At 42.2% G+C, this 24,693-nt stretch overlaps 3 protein-coding genes and 1 long non-coding RNA gene across 4 annotated transcripts; 3 read left to right on the plus strand and 1 right to left on the minus strand.

Moving 5' to 3' along the window:
* The first annotated feature begins 1,900 nt into the window (after positions 1-1,900).
* On the plus strand, positions 1,901-4,444 carry LOC119699119 (protein ELYS-like). The gene is made up of 5 exons (XM_038132164.1): positions 1,901-2,478; positions 2,565-2,654; positions 2,844-2,984; positions 3,762-3,866; positions 4,347-4,444. The coding sequence occupies exons 1-5, from the start codon at positions 2,448-2,450 to the stop codon at positions 4,442-4,444; spliced, it is 465 nt and encodes a 154-aa protein (XP_037988092.1). The 5' UTR covers positions 1,901-2,447.
* A 103-nt stretch (positions 4,445-4,547) lies between these two features.
* Positions 4,548-9,278, plus strand: LOC119698782 (protein ELYS-like). Its single transcript, XM_038131306.1, has 8 exons — positions 4,548-4,862; positions 4,989-5,045; positions 6,115-6,261; positions 6,995-7,182; positions 7,343-7,487; positions 7,578-7,709; positions 8,860-9,007; positions 9,093-9,278. The coding sequence occupies exons 1-8, from the start codon at positions 4,764-4,766 to the stop codon at positions 9,242-9,244; spliced, it is 1,068 nt and encodes a 355-aa protein (XP_037987234.1). The 5' UTR covers positions 4,548-4,763; the 3' UTR covers positions 9,245-9,278.
* A 2,215-nt stretch (positions 9,279-11,493) lies between these two features.
* SCCPDH (saccharopine dehydrogenase (putative)) lies at positions 11,494-22,108 on the minus strand. Its single transcript, XM_038131305.1, has 12 exons — positions 21,819-22,108; positions 21,532-21,644; positions 20,648-20,728; positions 20,053-20,182; positions 18,383-18,432; positions 16,790-16,920; positions 16,127-16,244; positions 15,101-15,220; positions 14,928-14,984; positions 13,849-13,960; positions 12,950-13,031; positions 11,494-12,502 (listed from the first exon to the last, which is right to left on the minus strand). The coding sequence occupies exons 1-12, from the start codon at positions 22,090-22,092 to the stop codon at positions 12,397-12,399; spliced, it is 1,374 nt and encodes a 457-aa protein (XP_037987233.1). The 5' UTR covers positions 22,093-22,108; the 3' UTR covers positions 11,494-12,396.
* Positions 22,109-22,159: 51 nt separating this feature from the next.
* On the plus strand, positions 22,160-24,386 carry LOC119699589. The gene is made up of 3 exons (XR_005256476.1): positions 22,160-22,824; positions 22,945-23,044; positions 24,022-24,386. It is a non-coding gene; the product is annotated as an uncharacterized LOC119699589 (long non-coding RNA).
* The last annotated feature ends 307 nt before the right edge of the window (positions 24,387-24,693 follow it).

Here is a 24,693-nt window from a genome sequence, read left to right on the forward strand (position 1 = left end):
TTGCAGATAGCACTAATTAAAAAGCATAAACTGGTGATACGGTGACAAGGTCTGTCAAATGTTCCTTATTTCTGCAGATGTGACATGCTTGCTCAGCTCAGGAGTTGTTCACATGACTTGCACCGGCTTCCAGAAGGAGGTGACCTTTTTTGCTGTATTGAGTGTCAAGAGATGAACCTTTACTAACTTTTCTCTTGCAGTGCTTTGAGTGTCAGAGACCACTTGATGCTCACACTGCCCATCCACATGCACAGCTGCAGTCCTATCCTGCCAGTTTCATGCAAATGGCACTGTTCTAGGGAGGCATGAGCAGGGATTGAATGGCCAGAAAGGAATTGCAGCGCTGCTGTAGTAGGAAGGAGGAGTGTGGTGGGAGCTGGGGAAAGTGTTTACTTCTTTGTATAGAGTGGAGTTAGGGTTTTGATCCGTGATGAACTTGAGAAAGGAAGACAGCATGGAGAAAGGGAGAAGTGATTTAACTGTTGTCGAAGAGATGCATGATTTTCTCTCAACCTTGGCCAAATTATAATTTCTGAGCCACTGCACAGTTAAGGCCAAACTCTTTGAAATTAAGTTCCTGCTCACTAAATATTGTAACATGAATCAGCTTCGGCACAAACAATCACAGATGTGTGATTTAAAGCTGTGTGTTAGGTTTAACTTTTACAGAATGTAGTTTGTGTCAGGGAAAATACCGGGGCCTGTGTATTGACAGGCAGGCTGGAAAATACTTCCTTTAGCATTGCAAGGGTTGGTATTTTCTTCTACCGTTTTTTTTTTTTTTAAATTGAAATCATTAGTTTGGCTGTTGTTTTTAAGGCAGAACTTTAGTGATTGAATGCTGTCTGAACCTGTTTTGATTGATGTTTCAGACCCTGAAGTTTTTGAAGAAATCTGGTCCTTTAATAAGTGAAGCCATTCGTGACAGCTACACTCGGTGTCTTGTAGCTGGCTTGCTGTCTCCAAGACTGGTTGATGTCCAACCATCCAGTCTGAGTCAGGTGGGTGTACGCTGGGGAATCCGGGGGAAATAACATCCATCTTGTCTGAAGGCTGTAGAGGCTACAAGATGTGACCCTATGAGTTTTACTTACAAGCTGCTCTGAGAGGCAGATTTTATTTACATTACAACATTACGACATTATTTAGCAGAAATTGTAATATTCTTAGATCCAAACTCTGAATTTGACTGGGAAGAACCCTCTGGGCAAGCTGACCCAGCCCAGAGAATGCTTATTTTGCAAGCCTGATATAGGCTCTTATATTCTTACATGATGTTCTGATATCAGTTCTGGTTGGGAAGTAACCTGGGAAAGCAAGAAGTTTTATGATGACATTTCTGAATTGTGACTATGTTGTTCAGAGACTTGTTATGCATTTGAGCAGGGATTGCTTTTGGATGCTAGAAAGAGAAATTTCAGAGTTAGGTCAAGAAGCTTGGCTTGGAATTTCATTGGTCACCCTAAGCAGTATTTGACGTGTTTCGTTGTCTGAAATCAGATTTCAGAAAAAGATGGAAGTATCACACATGCTTTGAAATGACAGAATGTGTAGAAATGTCTTTGAACATAATAATTTAACTTAGAAGGCAAACATATTTTTGAATAGGATTTAGAAAAAAGAGAGACAAGGAAAAAAATAGAAGAATGTAAAATTCCATGCAGGATCCATGTCTGAACACCAGCTGGAATAAGCTGCTACATTATTTCCCATGTGTGTGGATGCCTGTGCATTATCCTTCTCAAGGACTGCCATGGCATTAGAATACAGTAATTGAACAGGCTGAAATTCCAGCTTATTAGAACTGAAATGTTTCACTTCTTTATGATACTTCTTTAACAAATTGTAACTTAATGCTTTGGCTGTTGAAGCTGATTCTTGTCTTGCTACTCTCAGGAACTGCTTGGCTTCAGCTTCACTGTTTCCTTGCAAACACAGTGGTGTTTGCTCTGTCCCCTTCCCGTGTTCCTGATAGCAAAGGAGTGTGCCCAAAGTGCATAGTGGGTATTAGCAGAGGATGTTACTGAAAAGAGTTAATTGTGACTCTGTAAATAGAGACTGAAACCCTGAGGCACAGAAATGGAGACTGAAACTAGCCTGTGTGAAATTGAAATGTCAGAGGAAAACATTACTGCGTTCCTCAAACCAACAAGCAGTGCAGCCTGTGGCTAGAATGAAGAAAGAGTCAAGAATATGGGACTAGGTGCATTTGCAAGTGGTGTCTGAATGGGTATCCAGTTAGAAAGAAACACTTCTGTCAGTGGCTCAGGTGGTGTTTGATTCAGAGCTACTATATGGGTCACCAGCAGAAACTCCAGTGTTTATCAAGGTGAGACTGAGAGGAAAGAACTGTGAGGTTGTGATTTGCTTTTGTCTGTTCTGTTCAGGAGGAGCAGTTGGAAGCAGTGTTGTCAGCTGCTGTGCAGACAGGTTCTTTAGAACTTCTGATGGGATGCATTAAACACTGGACTTCTGAAGGTAATGCTGCTTCCATTGTTTGTATGTTGTGTCTGTTTTGGCTAGGAATTGTGGCTTCATGTCCTTTTTGTTTTCTGTTTTTAAAGAGCAGCCAAGTTCTGCTGTAAATTTACGGTTTGTTCTTGAGTGGACGTGGAACAAAGTGATCTGTACAAAAGATGAACTGGACCAAATATGTGAGTAGTGGTGTGGTGACTTTTGAAACCTCGAGTCATTCTTTGTAAGGGATCTTCTTCAGTAGTCTGCCAGTGTATGCTGCTGGTTCTTTAAGTGGTTCTTTAAGTCTCTTGTGGTTGTTGAAGTGTTTAAGTTGGAAGTGTGCAGTTGCTGTGCTGAGTGATGATTCGATGTTTCTCCTTGACAAGGTGTTCCGCTGTTTGACGGCTCCTGCAACTTCATTGACCCACAGACATTACAGTCCCTTCAGCACTGCCAGCTGCTGCTGAGCAACCTCAGCACAGTCCTGAACTGTTTTCTAACAGAAGCCCGAGAGCTTACTGAGAAAGGTTGGTGAGAGCACTGCTAGGCCTTTGTTCTGATGGTTAAGATTTGGAAGGATGTTTGGGTTGCAACTGTGGAGCCAGGAGCTGTTGTTGTTTTGGGTGGTTGGGAGAGAGTCAGGTTGAGCTGGGAGGGGGTGCTTAAATCTGAGCAGTTGGGATTTTGATTTAAGCCACTTTGAGTTGAGGGGAGCAGCTTGTTGAGGAGTTGATGAGGCTGGGTAGGGGAGGCTACACTGGTTCAGCACTGAGCTGAGTGAGCACCTGGGTGGCAGTTGCAGCACCTGAGTGTGGCAGTGCTGAGAAGTGTTCCTGATTGTGAGCTAGCAACTGATAGTTGTGTGCAAATTGCTGGGAAATACAATAGAAGCTGAAATGAGCAATGTGTAAAGCAATTTCCTTGAGTTTTTTTGGCTTCTGATTTTAAAAATTGTTGTTGGGATATTGAGGGAAAAAGAGGACTATAATCTCTTTTGCTAAAGTAAAAATCTCTGCTACATGGAAAACAAACATTGTCTTCCTGAGTATATCTAATAGTTTAGGCTTTATTTTTCAATTCTAATCTTTAGTGATTTTGTTTCTTTGTAATGATTTGGGTTTTTTTTTTTTTTGGGTGTGGGGGAATGGTGGTTTTTTTTCTTGGAATTCATAAGTGATCCAGAGGGACAATGACAAGAACAGGTTTCCACTGTGTTTGTTCATACTTTCTATTTGTTCTGCAAAGGGTGTTTTATAAAATGGAAGGAATTGCAATACTCAAATCATGTTTTGCCTTTATTTCAGGTTTTTCAGACTTGACAAATAAGCAGGTGGTAACTAGCCTCATTTTTTTGTATGCACAAGTTGTGATCTGGTTCTGTCGATCCAGTCTCCTTCCCGAGGGTTTAGGTAAGCAGAACCTGTAGTACCAGCACACTCGTTTTGATAGTAAAAGCAGTACCTGCGTGTTTTCAACCTTTGATTTATTGCTCGAGGTGAAAATACAGCTTGGAAATGCTCTTAATTGAGACACCTTATAAATTCAATTTTCAGCTTTAATAGTTTTACAGATGCTCACATGTTCAAAAAATCATTCCCTTTCAGAGTTGTTTATTTAGGAGTAGCCTTGAGCTTACCCTGCATGGCTCTGAACACAACATCAACCACAAACATGAAACAGATCTTGAGATGAGAAGTTGTTGTAGTTTTCCAGTTTGCAGCAGTAATAGTTTTGTCTTAGTTCTCCTTTAGCAAAGGCAGAAACAGGATTGGATTCTTTGAGAGTTGGAGGCTTCTTGAGGTTGTGTGGTTTCTGTCTGTCTAGACCAAAGTTTTAGTTGAGAAATGTGGTCTTACTTTTTTAACTTGCATGTACTTTATCACCTGTAGATGATCACATGCATTTGTCCAGACCTTTCTACAATTACCCTCTGATTCAGAGCTACTATACAGGTCACCGACAGAAACTCAAGCGCTTATCAAGGTAAGACTTCGAGAAACCTCTAGAAAGCTGCCACTGTTAGACTGTGTGGGAGTGGTTATTTCTGCAATTAAAACCTCTTGTCTACACTCCATGGCATTACACGTAACAGAACAAGAAAGCAAACCTGGAACCCAAAAGGTCATTGCAGCTCTTCTCCTGGGTTTGTCCATTGGACTCCCTAATTAATAAGTTCATTGTGAGCTAAGGACTGTCTTTCCTGTGACTCTGAGGTCTGTGACACTGAGAGGCTGGCATGAGTGTTTGACTCTGTGCAAGCCCTTGCTCCCTTTTGTTGCAGAGGCAAATGGGATTCTGATTGCTTGATGATTGATGGGATGGTTTCCCAGTTGGGAGAGGAAGTGGAGAAGTTGTGGCGGAGAGATGAAGGCGGCACTGGGAAATACCCACCTGTTAGTTTACACGTGAGTGTTCTGTTCACTGAAAACCCCAGCAGCAGCAGCAGCAGCAGCAGCAGCAGTAGCAGTCCCCTAAAGGTAATGATGGTGAAAGACAGGAGCATTAGAAAACCTTTTCATCTTTCATTTCAGGCACTGCTGGATCTCTATTTGCTAGAAAGCATTGAAGAAAGCGACAAACATGCAATTGTATCCTTTCCCGATTTTGTTATTTATCCTTCAGTAATAACAACATAAATGTTCTTATGTGTTTGTCACCTCTGTGTTTTTTGCAAATTCTTTTCTGATACAAGCAAACAAGTTCCCTAAAATATTTAAGATATTTAATTATTTTTGCTTAGTTTCTCTCAAAATGTAATAGTTTTTAATATTTTAAAGCACTCCTTTCTGTAGCAAACGACTCTGTGTTAGAACAGTGTCTGAAATGTGCTGCTTCAGAACAAAAGGATTTGTAACAGTGGTTTTCCAATTGCTGATTTTTACCAAAATAATTTGTTGCCAAGCCCAGCTAACAGTGTTTGCTTTTTTTTTTTTTGGTGTAAAAAGTACAAGCACTCAGAATAATAAAGAAGGGGTTGAGAACAGTCATTGGGCAGAAGCCTAATTTTTAAGCTGCTGGAACATGCAGACTTGCCTTTGTTGTTTGTTGACTAAACCAACAGAGGAGCCTGTAGAGCAAAGGGGTTAAAAATGGTTATAGTCCCAAGCAGCCTTACTCAGACACGTCCCTGACATGGGATGTCAGAAAGGGAAGATGACACTTGGAGTGAGGGATCCACATGCAGTTTGAACACAGTTTCAATCAGTCAGTGCTAAGTTGCATTGTAAGGGCACCATAATTTGTGTTGGTTTTGTGAAGACAGGAAATGAGGAGAATAAAACAGCTGTAGAACTCGTTTTCTTTAATAATTAAGCATTGGATGTTGGAGTATGTTGAGTGTCCAGCTGGTAGCTTCACTGACGGCAGCAGAAGCCTGGGTTTGTAACAGCAGTATAGAAATACCCAATATCTGCCTTTCTGATTGCCTTACAGAAATCCACAAGTGTTTCTTTCTGGAAATACATTCAGAATACAGTCTTGTGATTAGCACGTGACTATTGATATAATGGGTTGTAATAGCTTGAAATAGCAAGAGTGATACATTAGGATGTTCTGCTTTCTACTATCTTCATATTCTTATTTCATTGTTTTGCTAACTGTAATGTGATACAAGTTTTTGGTCTTAGCAATTTATTCACCTTAATTAGGTACTCTCAGACAATTTACTTGCTGCTGGATATTATGCATTCCTTTCCAAATAAAACAGAAATTTCAATTGACTCCTTTCCAACTGCCTTTGCTATCCCTTGGGGTCTTGTTAAGCTGATTCGAGGGTTTTGGCTTCTTGATCACAATGATTATGAAGTAAGTATGAAACAGTTGAGTTAGACACTCATTGCAGTGCAGAGCTGTAACCAATAAAATATTTTTAACAATTGCTACTTAGGTGTTATGAGCTGTCGGAGCATAAGAAGCTTTTTTTAAACACTGGTCTGACATCTTCAGCAAAAGTTATGATTTCAAATTTTGTTTTAACTACTTTGACAAGAAATTGATTAAAACAAAGGCATAATCAGCATACATAATGCCTAATCTTTGAAATTTCAAAGCAATCTCTGTTTTAGGAGGTTTTCAGCAGACTGGTTGGGCACTGTTTCTAGAAAAGTGGTTTTGGTACTTGAAGCGTGGAAACTGATGGTAGCAGGAACATTTGAGATAAAAGACTGCAGGAGTGATGTTTCAGCCTGGTTTTCCTAATGCCTTAGGATGTTTTTTACCTGTCACTATATGAGTAGAATCAATTTGATTGTTGAGTAACTTATTATTTAATAATGTTTTTATAAAAACAAATGTTTATACACAGGGTTTTGTGAACTTAGAAAAATCTGAGTCGTTCCTTTTAACACATTCACATTTGTATGGCTGATTTTTTTTCCTGCAAATACTGAAGAATTTTTACTGATGTGTCCTGGATCAAGTATTTTGTTATTTAGATATCTGAGTTGGTCTAACCCACGTCCAGCCTTGCTGCAGAAAGTTTTGACTCTTACATGGGTGTGTGTATCCATGGTAATGAAGCTGTTCTCAACTTGTCCAGAATTCCCTGGCCCTGCTCTTCCATCCAGCTACACTCAAGACTGTGTCATGGCAGCACATGAGGATAATTCAGTCCCTCATGTGCCAGGGAGAGCACAGGCGTGCCCTCAGGTACATGCAGATGATGAAGCCGTCGATGTCCAGCAGCAGCGAAGTGCGGCTGTTCCTCACCGTGTTGTTGTCCAATAGGTAAGGAAATCTCCACTGTTTTGGCATTCACCTACTGGGAAATGTGGAGAACTGCTGACACAAACGGGGCTCCTCTCCGTTTCCTTTGAGCTTTGAATGGATACCATCACTGTGGGGCATTTGTTCCCATTCCTTTCCATGTCCTAAACCTTTACTGCAGGTGCATGGTGGAGGCTTGGGGTCTGTTGCAGCACCACACCACGAAGTTAAACATAGAAGAGCTGCTAAAGCACATGTATGAAATCTGTCAGGAGATGGGGCTGATGGAGGATTTGCTGAAGCTGCCCTTCACAGACACAGAAAAAGTGAGTTGGGAGAAGCAAAAAAAACCTTGTCTCTTTGGCAAGAGAAGGGGCAGAATTGTAATGATGTTTGAAACATGTTATTTCTCACAGGAGTGTTTGGAGAAGTTTTTACAGACCAAATCTGGTGTTCAGAATCATGAATTCCTCTTAGTCCACCATCTGCAGCGTGCCAACTACATCCCAGCACTCCAGCTGAATCAGTCCATGAAGGCCAATCTGAAGGTTAGGGTAGCAGTCTTGCTGGGTGTGCAAGTTTCTGTCAGTGTGACTGATCACTTTTGACAGTCATCAAGAAAAATCTTGCCTTGTCTTTTATACCACTCTTTGAAAGACATTAGGAATAAGTTCCTACATGTCAAGTTACAACTCAACCTAAACGGTGGCTGAAATAATTGTACTACTGCAAACTGCCGTGTGAAGTTATAAATTAAATGCTCAGTGGTTGACTCCACTGAAAGTTTGTTTGTATCTGATGAAAAAATAGGTATCTTTTCTACCATCCCATCTTTTCATTCAGATCCTCAGATCCTGCTGTTATATATGGTTTAGCGAGGGAAGTTATTTGTGTCAGTTTTTTCTGTGGAATAAAGAGTAGCTTGTCTGTCACATCTTGTATCTTGCTATTACGTGAGAGCAGTCTGGATGCTCAAGAGGTCAAATATGTGTAGTAGGGTTTAGTTGTGGTTTTGGGTTTTTTATTTTCTCAAATTCCAGCACAAGCTCTCTTGATTCCAGTAGTTTCATGCTGCCAGTTTTATGACATAAATTCTAACCTATGTTTCTCAAAATATCCAGATCAAATTTTGTGTTATGTGAACTTCTCTTAGGGATCTCTGATGCATATGTTGTTTTTTGAAAATGTATTTTTCCAGTAAATCAAACTTTAAAGGTAGTCTTGGAAGGTTTAAGTGTGTGAAAACTGTGTGTGAAATCTGTGTTCCAGACAGAAGGTGTAGGTAAATTTTCTTAATTTTCCCATCATTATGTCCAACAAAATTTGCAGTTGCCCTGTGTATTCAGTACTCTCAGACATCTTTATTTCATGATAACCAGGGGAAAGCCTGCTCTTCCATAATCCATTTGAAAATTGCAGATATTAAGTATGTAAGGATAAGGCTCTGCAAAGTGTCAGAGTCCTTTTAACTAGGAGTTTTATGTTCTGCTTTTATTCCAGTCGTCCTTGCACTTATCCAAAACTACCAGGTGAAATTGGTGTGTGCTCCTGGGTGGAACTTGCTGTCGTTCTGTGCAGTGGATTTGTTCTGTATCTGTAGAGCAAATTTAGGCCTTAGTTGGAAAGAGTAGAGACAGTCCCGTGCAATGAACTTCTGGTGAATTGTTAACTTCTTGCTTTACACATTTCCTTTGTCAGAATGGTCGTGATCCTCGCTTGAGAGAGAGAGCAGTAGCCAGAAATTCTCTGTTAGATCAATATATCAAGATCCTTCCCACAGTTCAAAGGAAGCTGGCAGTAGAGAGAGCCAAGCCGTACCGTTTGCCTTCATCAGTCTTAAGAGAAGGTAATTCTAGAGAAGGGAACTAGGATGTGCAGCTGGCCATTGCTTTGATTACACGAGGCTGATACTTCTCCCTCTTGCTTTACAGTCTCAAGGCCAAAGCCATTATCAACAGCAACAAGGCAGGCTAATGCAGGAAATGTGCATACAAGAGCAAGTTTAATCACTAAAGTACTGTCCAGATTTAAAGAAGCATGGCTAGGAAACAAGACAACCAATTTCTCAGAGTTTAATAAGTAAGCAGCCTTTTAACAAAGTTTAGCCTTGTTTTGTGTGTTTGAGGGGAGACAGAAAAAGGAGAGAAATCTGTTTGAATTATGTTAGTGTGTTGGTGGGAAGGTGTATGTGAATACAGCTTTGTTTTGCTTTTTTGCACATAAGATATACAACATTTGTGACACAATCCTAAGTAATATTTGGAGAAACATATTTTCCTGCTTTAATAGTATCAGTTAGGCAAATACATGTATTTACATTATGAGAAATATGCTTACAAAGTTTAAGATAGCTGAAACGAAAGCTTTGACCAACAAGCTTGTGGTGCACAGACTTTTGACAGACAAACAAAAAGAAGTGCCTGTCACTTCCATGTGGGCCTAATGTATCACCCCCTGCAGTGAGGGCTGACCTGTATTTCTTGTTCACTGAGTGTTCTTGTTGTCAGCATCACAGCATGCTTTTTCCCATTTATTTATTGATGTTCCTAGTTTAAAATGAGTATTTTAACAGGTTGCTGGATTTGGTGGTTCGTCCTGTTCCTTCCCGCTCTGTGGCACAGGATGAGAGCCGGCAGTCCCCGTGCACAGCTTCTACTTCTTTTGTGGCATCCAGCCCCCTGAGATCAAATACACATCGCTCCAGCTCCCAAAACAATCTTCCAAGAGCATCAGAGCTGAATGTACTGGAAACTCCTCTTGTGGTCAAGGTTTGTATTTTAAAAACTCAGAAGCAACCAACCAAACCAGAAGCTTGTGAGCTTTGTTTAAAATGAAACCCCTGGATTCAAATTGTGAGATTTTTTTTTTTTTTTGCATGCATGTAATTATTGTGTACACAGTCCTTTTTGCAGCAGTAAAATGGGAAGAGAGTGAAAGTTTAGTTTTCAGTTAATTGCAGCGATCACCTTGTCCCATAGCTTTGTTCCATGTAGTAAAAACAAGTGTATTTCTCAAAGTTCGACCTGGACTTTTCAATCTATACTTAGCTGCCTAAAGATGAAATTTGAGGCTTAACCATGTCATTATTTAAGTGCCAAATAGCTTTGTGTAGTTTGATGTGCATTTCTACAATCAAGAACTGTGCTTCAAACTTTTAATCCACTCACATGAATGACAACTGAGCGATGTCAGTGATGACTCTCGGCAGCAGTTTTGCTTATCAGTTGTTTGTGTTAAACTGTATTTCCAGTCACTGCCATCAAACTTTTACCATGCAAGACAGTAACACCTGACAGGGCCCCTTGGTTCTGATCTTTTTGCTTTTGCCTAAATGATAAACTAATCTCCCTAAGTGATAACCTTTTTCTTGTTAGGAAATATCCTCTATACTATTGAACTAGCTTCATCCTTCTCCTTTCTAACTCTTTCAATACTGCAAAACATTTCTGAGCCAAGAAGACCTCAACACTGCTACATGAAGATATGTAGGTATTTTTACAGCACTATCTCTTCATCTTGTGTGCAGATTGAATAATTAGTGCAGAAATAAGCTGTGGCTGTTACTCTGTTGACTGCTGTCTGGAATACAGTAATTGAAAATACTGCCTTGTGGGATAATGGTTGTGTGCCTTTTAAAAGAGCAGCTTAGAAATTGCAAAAATTACTGGGATAGGAGAGAACATTGTAGACAACAAGATGCTACATCCTTGTTTCTTCAGGAAATTTGAAAAATAACCTCTCTGTTGTCATAACTGAAGCTTTAAGCATTGGGGACCCAATTGTGTTTTACCCTGTCAGAGGCAGTGGGTCACTCTGGCTGTGGAGCAGTGCAGAGGGCACTGCAATGTGATGGTCACCCCTGGTTGTGTACACACCTTGTGTTGGAAAACTGCTGCTGGTCATGGGCAGTAGCAAGTGGTCAGTTCTGAAGAGAAATATCAGAAACAGAGCATGTGAATTGCACACAGGGACTGTTCTGATCCGTGTGCCTCAAAGACATAAACTCTCAGCTGTAAGGTAGTACAGAATGTGTACGTATGTTTCACGTTCAGGGGTGAGTGGAAGGGAAAAGCAGCTTTTCTGTGTCTTCAATTTCTTCTAGCTCAGTGTGAAATTAGTCTGTTTGCTACTGAATAAAGCATTAACAGACATTTTTTAACTTTAGGTTATTGAAGACAGTGCAGTGACAGCATAAACTTAAGAAGCAGCACCTAAAACCTCACCATATAGTGAACTACATCCATAAAGCAATCTTCAACACAGCTATGATACTATAAAGCATCAATTTGTATGTGATTTGCCTCAGAATAATAAAGGTCAGTGTGATGCAGCTGAGGGAGACAGAGACTTTTATGACCTTAAGTATCTCAGAGTAACTTTCATAGTTTTTACAAGTTCTACTGATACAACAAAAAAAGCCTCTACACGGAAACAGAATTTAATGTATTCACACTCCTGAAAATCATGAAGGCTACCTTTCAAATACTCCCATGACTCAAAGCTTCCACTGCCCACAAATACAAACCCAGAAATCAGACAGCAGGACAAGACACTCTCATAATTCTCAGGCTAACAACAAAAAGCAGACTCATTAACCACGGTATCAAGTAGTGTGAAACAGGCCAGTGCACCCAGAACCTGGATCACAGCAGGTCAGATTCCAAAAACAATCAACAGAACAAGCCTCCTTCTTTACAGAAGCAAAAGCACAATACAGTTCATGACTACTTACCTAACTACAGAAATTACACATAGCTCAGCAATAAGAGCAATTATTAAATAAAGATTAATTGAAGATGTTAATAAAGACATATATCAAACACACATTAGGAATAACCAGTAGCTTATCTGCTAAGGCACTTCTGTTTCCAGGCTGCCTGCTTTACATAGCTGCAGAATGGGGCAAAGCAAGGCAGCTATGCTTACTTGTGAAGCAGATGGTATAGTGGGTCCATGAAGTAGAACTTGGACTTAGATAATGAGATTAAGATTCCAGAATTAGTACCCAAGAAGTTACCAATTTAATATGTCTGTGAATTAACACTCAATACCCACCCTTTAGGGGTTTGCTCACTATAGCAAATACTATTATAGCTTTTAACTCTAATTTTCTTCTGTTTCTGCTGCAAACAATAGCATAGTGAAACTGTTTTATGATTAGGCTTTTGAAGCCAAATGGGTTTTATTAGAGTTAGACCCAGGAAAGGTATTAGTTCATACAATTATGTTCTGACTTCAGACTTCAGGCTTGCTAATAACAGAGAACTCAACACCACGCTTGTTGAGGCGATCAATCAGTTTTGTTTTTGAGAAGGCAGCTCCTGGAGAATATACACCACCCCTGTTAGTGAAAATCAAAAAGGAGAAACATTATTGGCACAGTGATTGAGGGACACCTTTTTGTAAAGCAAGAGATGTGCTTCCCTGACTAAGAAAGAAAAAGCCACTTAGTCCAAGAGGAGAGTGGGTGAGGAATTTGGCAGGGTGGTTATAATCATAGGTTCATTTCTGCATCCAGCAAGCTCTACAGAAACCACTCCATTAACTGAACATAAAGACACTGATGCAAAGGCCTGACTAAAAGCCTGTGACTACATCCTTTCAAACTGATCAGCTGGTGAAGAGCAAGTGGCTTTAAATCAGCTTGCAGTGAAGCATCTCCCTTGCACAGCCAGTTGGGTGAGGTAACACAAATCCACGGGGCTGATTAAGAGTATTTTCAAAGAGAAACATTTGCACACAGTAGCTTTAAGGGAGAGCAAGCTGCTCAGCATGGGAAGGCACTTACCGTTTAGGCAGAGAAGCTGCATCTTCCAGAAGAGATAGAGCTGCTTGAACCATTGCAATTGGTGTAGCAATATATCCAGGCTCTGACAAAAAAAACGAAACAAAACCAAAACTACCAATGAAATACGGTGCTTTGAAATATAGAATGTAATCTTGCTCTTGCCTACAGCATTCTGGAGAATAATGTCTTTGGCAATGAAACAGCCTTTCCCATTTCATAACAGCTTTTTTTACCCAGTAATCAGACCAAGTAGCTGGTGAAATCCTTAAGATCTAATCCAGACGAATACTGCTTCACATAATGGCCTCTAACCACACAACTGTGAGTGACCACATCATGGTGACAGAGGGCTTTCTGACACAGCAAGAGCTTTCCCCATCCTGTACTTCAATTCAGAATTTTATCGTGCAACACTTGCACTCTGCCACATCTCTAGTTATTTAAAGAAGCTATACTACAGTAACTCATTTCTGAATGTACATTCTTGCTCTCTCCAAACTTCAGATGTCATGTCCCCTCAAGGAATGACCTGAAGAAAAGCATGTAATAGTCAGAAATTATACCACACTGGACCTGTTTAAGTTTGCTCTCTGGGAACTGGAAATAAACGAAGTACTAAGTCCAGGCTGTAACCACTAAAAACTATTCTTAAAGCCTTCTTCCTTCAAAAGGTCTGCTCTGCAAAAATGAAAATCAGACCAGGGAAAGTCAGAGGAAGGAGATTCACAAGAATGCAAGTGAACTGGCTCTTTCAAAAACAATGAATTCTAGTATCCAAGTTAATACACTGTAAAGGCTGTTGGCTTTGTTCCTGTTACAAGTGCTTTTCAAGGGTGAAAGGGACAGCAGTGCAATCAGAAACATATTTTAGAGCAGGGAATGCTAGGCAAAATACATACCTGGTCCTTTCACTTCAGTGCAGATCTTCACATTTGGTTTGCCTTTCTGGGGATCTTGTCCCTCACTGTAACCCTCACCAAAAAAAGTCATTGTAAAAGAGGTTCCATCCATCTGTAGTGGACAAGACAAGCACAGTCTTTCATCCAAAAGAGAAAACTGATTGCTACCAGGAAAGCACAAGTAGTAAATAAAAGTATCCAAATTCTATATATAGAATCGTGCCAAATACTATAATCCATTTAAACATGAGAGGAGTTATTCTGAATTACTGCTTAAAAGGTATAATCTGAGTTTTTAATTGCTTCCACTTTGTTGCACTGGCCTTGTACTAAAGTCTGTTTGTTCTCTCAGTACTTTCAGTCCTGGGTTTTTTGCTAATCAGTCTCCCTTGGTCATCACCTTTGACAGAGTGCTCTGAGCCATTCATGGGAATACATCAGGCCCAGCAACATTATCCATTTATTCCTCATACGAGTTATACACACTTTGATGTCTAAAAGCAGAAGGCATAGTTATTTAAATATCCAGTAACTGAACAGGCACACACAACATGCACTTGGACCTAAGGAGGCAGCTGTATGAGCGGAGGCTGAGGTCACTTGGTCTGTTCAGCCTGGAGGAGACTGAGGGGAGACCTCACTGCAGTTACACCTTCCTTGTCAAGGGAAGAGTAAGGGCATGCACTGATCTCTTCTCTGTGGTACCCAGTGACAGGCTCAGAGGGAATGGCCTAAAGTTGTGTCAAGGGAGGGTTTAGGTTGGATCTTAAGAAAAGGTTCTTCACCCAGAGGGTGGCTGGGCACTGAACAGCTCCCCAGGGAAGTGGTCACAGCACCAGCCTGACGGAGCTCAAGAAGTGCTTGGAAAATGCTCTGAGGCACATGGTATGACTCTTGGGGTGGCCTGTGCAGGGCCAGGAGTTGGACTTTGATGATCCTTGTGGATCTCTTCTAACTGATAATATTCTGTGATTCATTTAGAAATATTTAGAGTCAACTGCTTAGCCTCAAAGAAATTACTATTCCACCATTACCACAACATATTTATTCTATAACTATGGTAGAAAACACTCAGTTACCTGCTTCTGGGTTGGTCCTTTCTTTGTGAAGTATCCAGCAGAGAAAAATTCTGGGTACTGTATGAATAGAGAAGAGAAAAAAAAAAGAAGACAGAAAAAGACCAACAATAAATAAGAGGGAGAAATAAAAGATATCTCCAAACACTAAGTTATTTTGTGTTTTGAAAACTTACTTTTGTCAGAAGTTTTCTTCCAAAGTTAAACTTCACCAGAAGAAGAAATAACATGCCCATAAACATCAGCTTGATAACTGAGCCAAGACCACCAACAGTCACATAAGCGCCATACTGGACCTGAAGCAAGAATGTATTTTCAATGATAGGATTTACATTAATTTTTTTCCATCAATTGAGTTTTATAAATCAATCCACCCCCTAAGTAAGATGCAGTTATTTTGTACCACATACAGTGGTCTAAACAGGGCCTTAAACAATTGTCCTAGTTCTAAGGAAATGTTTGAAGAATGCTTCACTTTATCATTCATTCTGGGAAGACAATGTAACTACAGAGTGAAGACAGAGCAGACATGGTACACAAGAATAGAAAACTTTACAGAAAGATGTGTTTTGGCATCCAATTTCAGCCTTCTTTCCTAGATCTTCCTTTTCTCCTCCTTGTGCTTTTTTAAAAGAGAAACTAAAATAGCAATGGCAAGCCTTTCTCATCTATAGCTTCCAAGTGCATTTTTAAAGCACCATCTCACCCTCATGGCTGAACTGATGCCTGTGATTCTGCACAGCAGTCATACAGATTGTTGGTGCTCATCTCAGGAAACCATGGAAAACAAAAATTAATAATCTTTTCCACCACCATTACTTGACACTGCCTTTACTCTGCATACTGGAGACCCAAGCATCAAAGAAATCTTAAGTTATAAATGAGCAGCATATGACTTCTGTATCAGAATATTTACTACACTATACTGGGCTGGCTATAGCTACATTGACTACAATTATGATGCTTTTAGAAGCTCTGCTGATACAACAAGAAAAGTCTCTGCACAGAAGCAGAGTTTAATATATTTATCATGAAGGCTACCTTTCAAATATTCCTGTGACTCAAGGTTTCCATTCCCTACAAATACATACCCAGAAATCAGGAGAACCCAACGTGACAATCTCATAACTCATGTTACCAAAGGCAGGCTCCTCAGCCACAGTAGCATGAAACAGGCCAGTGCACAACTAACAGTAACTTACAGGTGTTTGCTGCAACTCGGTGTGCAAATAACGCTGAGTCCTTCTCACAACAGAACCATCAGATCCCATGAACGTAAGGCAGTACTCCTTGAATTCTGGACTGTAAAACAGAAATCCTCTGCAAATGAAAAAAAAAATTAAGTCAGAAAAAAAATGTTCCAGTCTTCACACAAACTGAAAGAAACTGACCGTAATGGCCTTACCATTACCAGTTTTCTCTCAAGAATTTTTGTGACATTATCTCTTTTCACTGAAAGCAAGCAATTCCAAATATATCCCTGGCTCACTCAAAATTCACTACACATAATTCATTATATGCACTATATCAAAGATGAATTTGATAATCAATATAATAGTCTTTTCATTTTTTTCCCTCCATTCTACTAATCCCTTCTGAAATCAAAAATGTCCCATGTCACTAGAAGTCCTTTAGAATGCGTTAATTTTGAGACCCAGTAAATGCTGGCACGTGTTCTCTTTTCAGTAAGATACGAACAAATCAGTAAAACTGAACTTATCTTCAATTCTACTAGATGAGCCATTATGTGTTCATACTATACTAAAGTCCTAACTGCATCTTTTTAGCATTTAATACTGTAGCAATCTGTATCATAAATATTGGAACTGTTAGGAGACTGTATATTCCACATCTTATGCTTATACCTTTTTTTAAGCTTTGCACCAACTACTGGAACAGGGGCATATCCTATCTGTTTTCGAAGCTTCTTCAGGTTGGCTTCATCTGCAAGGCCATAGACAGCTGATTTCCAGGTCCCATCATGTACACCAACACCCTTGTGACATACCATGAAACAATAATTAATTCAGTATTTAAAGGTTTCATGGATTATTTTAATAATATTAGAATCACTACATGTATTACAATTATTCCATATAAATGTTATTATGATAATGTATTGAAATGGTGTGGGTTGACCTTGGCTGGATGTCAGGTGCTTACCAAGACACTGCATAACTTTCCTCCTAGCTAAGATAGGGAGAGGAGAAAATAAGATGGAAAAATCCCATGTGTGTAAAGATAAAGGCGAGTTAATAAAGCAAAAGCTGCATTTGGAAGCAAAGGTGTAGTAGTAACAAATGCCTCCTCACCCCCTCCCTTCTCCTCCTTTCCTTTAGCCTTTATTGCTGAGCAGAACTCACACAGTACGGAACATCCCCTTGGTCAGTTTGGGGCAGCTGTCCAGGCTGTGTCCCCTCCCAGCATCCTGCTCACCCCAGCCTATGAGGTGAGGGAGGGAATGCTGCAGAGACAGCCTGAGTGCTGTGCCAGCACTGCTCAGCAGTGGCCAGGACACTGCTGTGTTACTGACACCTCTGTAGCTGCCCCGCAAAGCTCAGCACTCTCAGCACTCTGAGGGCTGCTGTGGGGAAAGGAACTCCAGCTCAGCCAGACCCGATGCAATCTCCACCCCTCTTTCCACAAGATCTGCAACATACTCAGGACCCACAGAATTTAATACATATCTGTAGCTCTTCTAACTGTGTCAGTGTAGTTAATTCTCATTACTGAAATCCCTTCTTACCAACACTTTGAACTTATGCTATATATTTAAATATACGTCCTCATATCCAACATATAGATTTATACATTCCCATTAACTACTATCCCCTGTTGCTTAACAGATACTAGTCTCCCATTCCATGGGCTTCCTCCACTCCTCCAGATGTTTTTTATGAACAAAAATGGTATATAAGGCAAGATGGATGCTCGTGCCAGGAGCAGTAGTGTTTGGTTGTTGGGCATCAAGACTGACTTGGATCATTGTTGCATTGTTTCAACAACAGCATTAGAATTATTACATATATTACACATTATTACAATTACTATCCACAGGTATTATCATTACATGCATTCAAGTACATTGAAACAACCTTCCCCCCAACCAACAAACAAAAAGCCCAAACAGCCTAACACTAGGACTACTGGCAATACACTCTGGACCTGTTACAGTTTCACTTGTGTAAGAATCCTTCCCACATGTCTGCAAAAGCAAAATAGTTCTTGGAACAGCTTACCAGAGCAAAGTGTAGGTAACAGCTCTGCAAGCAGACCTTACAAAAGAGTGTTTGCTTAGGATACTTTTAGTAGCTCCTGAAGAATAAAGTTCTTAGGCTTATCATCAAAGACCTGCCTTGCTCCTTGGTCTCCCTTAATGTAGCAATAGTTATTCTGATGGGCTGTGGTGATGTTATCACAAATACTCCCGAGTTTGAGGAAGGAAGAAACCAACTAACCTCGGGCCCAGATTTCACTGACAGGAAACTCTCAACAGCAGTTAAGGTACCTGTAAGGGAGGGGAAAACATGACTTGGCACATGCAGTCATTAGTCTGCAAAGTCAGAGAATGCTCTGGTAGATTCAAAACAGCAGGCCACTGACATTATTAGCTGAAAAAGCAGAGTTACATCTTTATCTCAAAGCAAGATAATGTAACATTAAGATGCACAGCTATTTGAGTTGGCAAATATTACATTTCTTGTGCAAATCACTTCAATACAGGTCGCTAGTATTACCTCTATTCATTACATTTTTTTTTTCATTTATCTAATGAATGAGATAATGTAAAAAATTCATTGAAGAAAAGGAAAGTAATATTGAGAGCCACATTTAGTTTTCCTCCAAGTTTCAAAATAAACGATGATGTAGGCTGTGAAAGCAAACAAGAACTTCAAAATTTTGTTACACCCAAACTACAAAAAACCCACCATAAAAACAAAACAACCCACAACCCCCCCCCCAAACCCAAAACACAGAAAATATTTCATTTTAGCATAGTTTAAAATAGTGTTCTGCAAAGAATGCTTAGTTTGATGAACAGCAGAACAACACAACGCCTCCAAATTCTGATTTGTTTTGCTTTGCTTAGTTCCTTCTGAGATTGGAAAACTGTATTTGTATGGATAAATTTCAATATAGCAAGCAACTGGATAGACAGAGGTAATGCCATAAAGTCAAAATAGGAAAGAGATAAAAGACATGTATTCAAAACAGGAATCAAACATCAAATTACAACCTCATGAACATCCAGATACTCATTTCCATACCTTGTTTCTCCTCCAGTCAGATCTCAGTTGAGGTTTCTTCAACTGAATGCTGACTCCAATGTAAACCAATCCCATTTAGCAGCCTTTTTAATGGCCCATAAAAGCAAAACATTTGGATACTCTTATGGGCCTTCCCAACTGAAAGTCAGACCTGATGAACAGAGTATCCTCATCTGGGATCAGGATCAAGTACTATTTACATAGAATTAAATCCTCTCACATATTATTTTCTTAAATCTATTTCTCTTTCAGTTACCATCTAGCTGTTAATAAAGTAAAAGGCACTGCTACTTACACTCACAAAACAGCTTCTCAGAGCTTGCAGTTGAAAAAAGGAAACTTGGGAAACCTGATTACCCCCCAGCCTGTGGACCCCTTCCCACTGTCTCTTCCCAACAAGATTCTCGCTGCACAAGTGGCAGTTGTGCTGAGGCTGCCTCGGGACATCCACACATTGGCTGAGCAGCCTGCTGCTCACAGCTGAACATTCTGTCCTCTCAGATTCACAGAATATTCCGAGTTGGAGGGGACCCATGAGCACCATCGAGTGAATGGCCCTTGTGGGGATGGAACCCACAACCTCGGTGTTATTAGCAGCCTGCTCTGAACAACTGGGCTCATCACAGGGCCCTCTTGGTGAGCAACTGACCATGAACCCCTCCCCTACCCAATGACCCATCCAGTGGGAATATGACTTTCAATTTCTCTCTAACACATTTGGTTGAAACCGATCACCTGGTAAAGGCAGGCAAAAAGAGACACTGAAAGAGCTTCCACAGAACCAGTGCTGCTTTAGGAAACCAGATGAGAGCATAATCTGCATTCCTTTTCCACCATAAAAATACACTTATTCTAGTCACCTTTCAGCTTGTCTCTGGTGTACAGTACTCCCATATCCGCTGGTATGGAGTCAAAGCCACAGCTTCCAACGACATATACCCCCTTTTCTGCAGCTTTCTCATTGTATTTCAGGTACATTCCTTCCAGAAACTGAAACACAGCCAGAGCAAATATTTTAAGCTGAAATTCATTCTTGGCCATACCCAATATCAGCCATCAGCGCTTCACAGTCACATCATACCACCCTCCATGCTTCAAACCACTTACAAGTATCTCTGCCAAATATATAGGATTCCTGCTCTGTAGTATGAAAGTTTCACAGCAGTGAAAAGAAAAGTATGAAATTCCTATGTAGTATCATAACAGAGGCCTGAAGCAGATACAGCAATTTGGGACTTCCACAGAGACCCAAAGAGGCTCCTGTCTTAAAAGCAAGAAAACTATACAACCAAGTATACTGTATTTTAAAATAATTACTTCATCTTGAAATTGTAGATCAGGAGGCAGAATTTGTCTTTGTGTTCAGAAACATAAACAGAAGCATGAAACAAACTAAACAAACACTCCTTTTGCAGAGCCTTGATATAAGATAATGTTTTCTTTACCATCACATACCTGGGGTTCTCCACTGATGTCAATGCAGCTTGCACCATTTTCAACACAAGCTTCTACCACAGGTTCTCCAAAGAATCTATACTATAGAAGGAAAGAACACCAGATGTAACAAAAGAAAACCCACACACCACATCTCACCCAGTGTGTTTGTATCTCTGCAATAAAAGTGAACCTAGTGGCTATCGATTTTACTAAATGCACTTCTATTTCTTGGGAATGTGGGGAGAAGAAAACATAAACTTCACCGCTGCCAATGGAGCTTGCTGCAGACTACTGCACCTGATTTCTCTCATGAAATCAGATCAGCAAGACCAAGAATACTGCCACTAATACACTTTCTGCACTCTTATTATCAGCATATTCTCTACTTAAACACTGAATTTCAAAGACATGGTCATGACCCAACTTCCACCTCGCACACTCGGATGCTCTCCGAATGCACTGGAAATACTGCCACTCTAAGTTTTAAAAGGGCCAAGTGCTTCTGGCAGCAAGGCCGTGGGCCCCTTTTCCAGTTCCGTGCTTAACCCTAGCACCACTGACATTCTGGCCCAACCCAGAACGTTGGGCCAAACTTTACCATCAGTATCTTAGGCTGCCAGTGAGAGACTGAAAACTAAGTCCGCTGTATTTCAGTGCGGAGACCTGTCCGCGAACGGCACCACCCGCGACGGCGGTGGGAATTCCTTCGGCCACTGCAGTGCACAGCTAGCTGTACCTGGAACGCCGGGGTCGAGTTCCACGAGCTGCGCTGCCCCCTGCGCGGCCGCGGCAGCTCCCCGTGCCCGCTCAGGCGCAGGCAGCCCGGCCGCCCGCGGCCGAGGCGCGGCCCCGGGGGAGGATTCGCCGCGGGGGCAGCGCCCCGCCCGCATCCCCGCACTCACCGGGCCCACGCAGTTCAGCACCACCCGCGTCTGCTTCGCCATGGCGGCCAGCGAGCCCGCGTCGCTCACATCGCAGAGCAGCACGCCGACCTCGTCCCCGGGCGCCGCCTTCCCTGCGCACCGGAGACCGCCGTCACCGACACCGCTCCGCCCGGGACGAGCCCCCTCCTCCCCGCCGCAGCGCCGGAGCTCGCCCCGCTTCGCTCCTCAGCCCTTGCCCGCACACCCGACCCGCCGGGCCTCCCCGGGCAGCGGCGCTGCGCCCCCGCCCCGGCCGCGGCCCGTACCCAGCCGCTCGGCCGCCCGCTCCAGCACCGCCCGCAGCTTCTCGCGGCTCCGCCCGGCCACGGCCCAGCGCAGGCGGCCGCTGCACAGCTGCCCTTCACCGGCGGCCGCCGCCGCCGCCGCCCGCGCCACCTCCTCCACCACGAACTGTCCGGTGAAGCCCGAGGCGCCGAACACCACGATGTCGTAGACCCGCCCGGCCGCCATGGTGCTACCGCGAACCGCCATGGGGCGAGCAGCCTTCGTACTGGCGGCGGCGCCGGGCAGCGCTGGCATGACGGTCCCGCTCCGCCCCGCCCCGCCCCGCCGGCCCCGCGGCCCGCCCCGCGCCCCCTGGGGCTGCGCCGCTGCCCGCCCGGCCCGTGCGCGGCCTTTGCTCGGCTTGGGGCGGCGGGGAGAGAGCCGCAGCCTCCCGGGGCGTTTAACGGACCGCGAGGGAGCAGAAGTGTGCCAGGGTACGGCCGAGGGGGCCTGGAGTCCAGCGGTGTAAGCGACGTTTATAGGGAGAGGCCCTACAGAGTCATAAAATGGTTTGGGTTGGAAGGGACTCAAAGATCAACTCGTTTCGACCACCCCTGCCATGGGCAAGGATACTTTTAACTCGACCAGGTTGCTCAAAGCCTCATTCAACCTGGCCTTGACCCCCTTCAGGGATGTGGCACCCACAACCCCTCTGGGCAGCCTGTTCTGGAGCCTCGCCTCTCTTACAGTAAAGGGTTTTCCCCTGATACCTAATCTAAACCTGCTCTCTTTCCATTTGCACCCATTCCCTCTTTTCTTGTCACTACATGACCTTGTAAATAGCCTTGCCCCAGGCTGCAATTAGGTCATGCTGAAGTCTTCACTTTTCCGGGCTGAACAAACCAAATCCTCTCAGCCTTTCCTCACAGGAGAAGTGCTCCATCCCTCTGATCAACTTGTTGCTCCTCCTCTGGGTCACCAGTGTTTGGTCCCAAAGCAGACATCCCCTCTCGTGATGAGCATGGCTCTGTAGGCATTTCAGCACAGGTAATACAGGTGGTTGGAAGACTGTTACTAATAGAAAAGAGAAATTTAATAACTTGGAAGTAAAACGAAACACTGTTCCCCCATAACTGCAGCAAATATTTATGTTATGCTCAACAACAGAAGCAGAACGACACAACATGTCAAGTTCCTGTTGCAGCCGGGAGAACCGGTGGCCCTGTGGACGAACTTCAGTATGGAGCATCCATGAATGCACGGAGTGGTGAGGCCACGTTTTCTGTGTTTTTCATGGCCAGGCTGCTCACCTGAATTCCAGAGGCTTGCAGCAAGTCACGCAAAGGAAAGCAGCCTCGTGAATCCTGCTCACTGGCCCATTTTCGCAGGGAGCACCTATCATATTTAATTGTTCCCAACAGAAGCCTGTCTAACCTGTTTAAAAACCTCCCATGATAGACGCTTTCACACCGTTCCTCAGGCAGTCTCCTCCTGCATTTGTTATAAATATGGATGGGGACAAGAAACTAGATCTTCAGATCTTGTAGTTTTAGCCCCATACTATTTCTCCTGCTTCTTGAGGACATTGGCAAAAGATTTAATCTCTGATGAGTATATAAAAAGATGCTGCAGAGCTGGAAGCTGCCATGCATCTTCTTAGTCTTTATTAAAAAGATTCCTTTGATTTTTTTTCCTTACAGGCCACTTTGAACATAGATTTCTCCTGTTCTCTTCTGGACTATCTTCAGCGGGTTTACATTTTTTTGGTACCATAATGTCCACTACTAGACCCCACATTTTTCCTGTCAGTGTGAAACTAATTGAGAAGGTTTTGTGATATGGAATTTGCATCTGTTTCTACATGAGTCAAACACTTGCCTTCTTTTTTATTTTTGCAAGTGTCACATTGTTGCTGCACCTGCAGGTCATGATCTGTTCCACCTCAGAGGCTTTTTCAAATTGCTGCTGCCTAGCCAGTCTTTTCCTGTCTCAGATTTGCACTGAAGAGTAATGACCTTTCTGAATATAAGCTTAACATCTCATCTCCAAGGCAGCAGATCCTCTCCTCCAAGCATCAGTATCAACTCCTTGAGTAGTGCTGAAGCAGTTGTTTGTAGGCCTACACCATCAGCTGTGTCAGTGAAACAACTCAGTCTAACAAAAAACAAAGAGTGGGGGAGGGAAGGACAAAGACTTTTTTGTGCTCCTTTTTAATTCAGATAATTTTGTTGATCTGATTTACAGAGCAACCCTGCAAAACCAGTTTCTTGTGTATGAGGTCACTGAGCATCATCAGTCAAGCTGTCTCTACTACCTTCTTCTCCTTCCTACACACCAGGATAATTTCCATCTCCGTGCTCACAATACTGTGGAACTCCTCTGAGCTACTTTGCTCTTATGCTCAGTTTTTCTCTTCTGCCACCAACTGTCAGAGCAAAGTCTTCTTTGTGGCCACTGGTTTTGGTCTTCTGTTCTCTTTTCTCTCTTACAAAAGTTTTGAAAAAACATTGCAACAATAAACATTAGATCTTTCCCCCCTAATTTGAAGTAAAAAAAAAATTTTTTTCCAGACTTCTAAAATTATTCAGTGACAGGGGGCTGTAATAAGTCTGCAGATTAGCAGAGGTATCCTGACATAGCTTGCAGGGCTGGCTGGGATCCTCAGCCTGCTTTCTTTATCCCTTTGCTTCAGATGTTTCTCTCTCTTGCCCACTCTCCCTCTCCATGTTATCTCCCAGAAAACAAGGCAATTTATAAGCCTATGATTCTGACCCAACCATTTGTTGAGAATCAGGACTGCACAAGCCTCCTTGGACCATATGTATTTGATAAGACCTTCACTGTGTAGTTAGGCAGAGGCTTGGCAAGCACAAGCTTGCATGCAGTGCTGAGTGCCCTGTCTCCTCTTGATGACTG

The sequence above is a fragment of the Motacilla alba genome, chromosome 3, assembly GCF_015832195.1.
Source record: "Motacilla alba alba isolate MOTALB_02 chromosome 3, Motacilla_alba_V1.0_pri, whole genome shotgun sequence".
NCBI classification, from domain to species: Eukaryota; Metazoa; Chordata; class Aves; order Passeriformes; family Motacillidae; genus Motacilla; species Motacilla alba.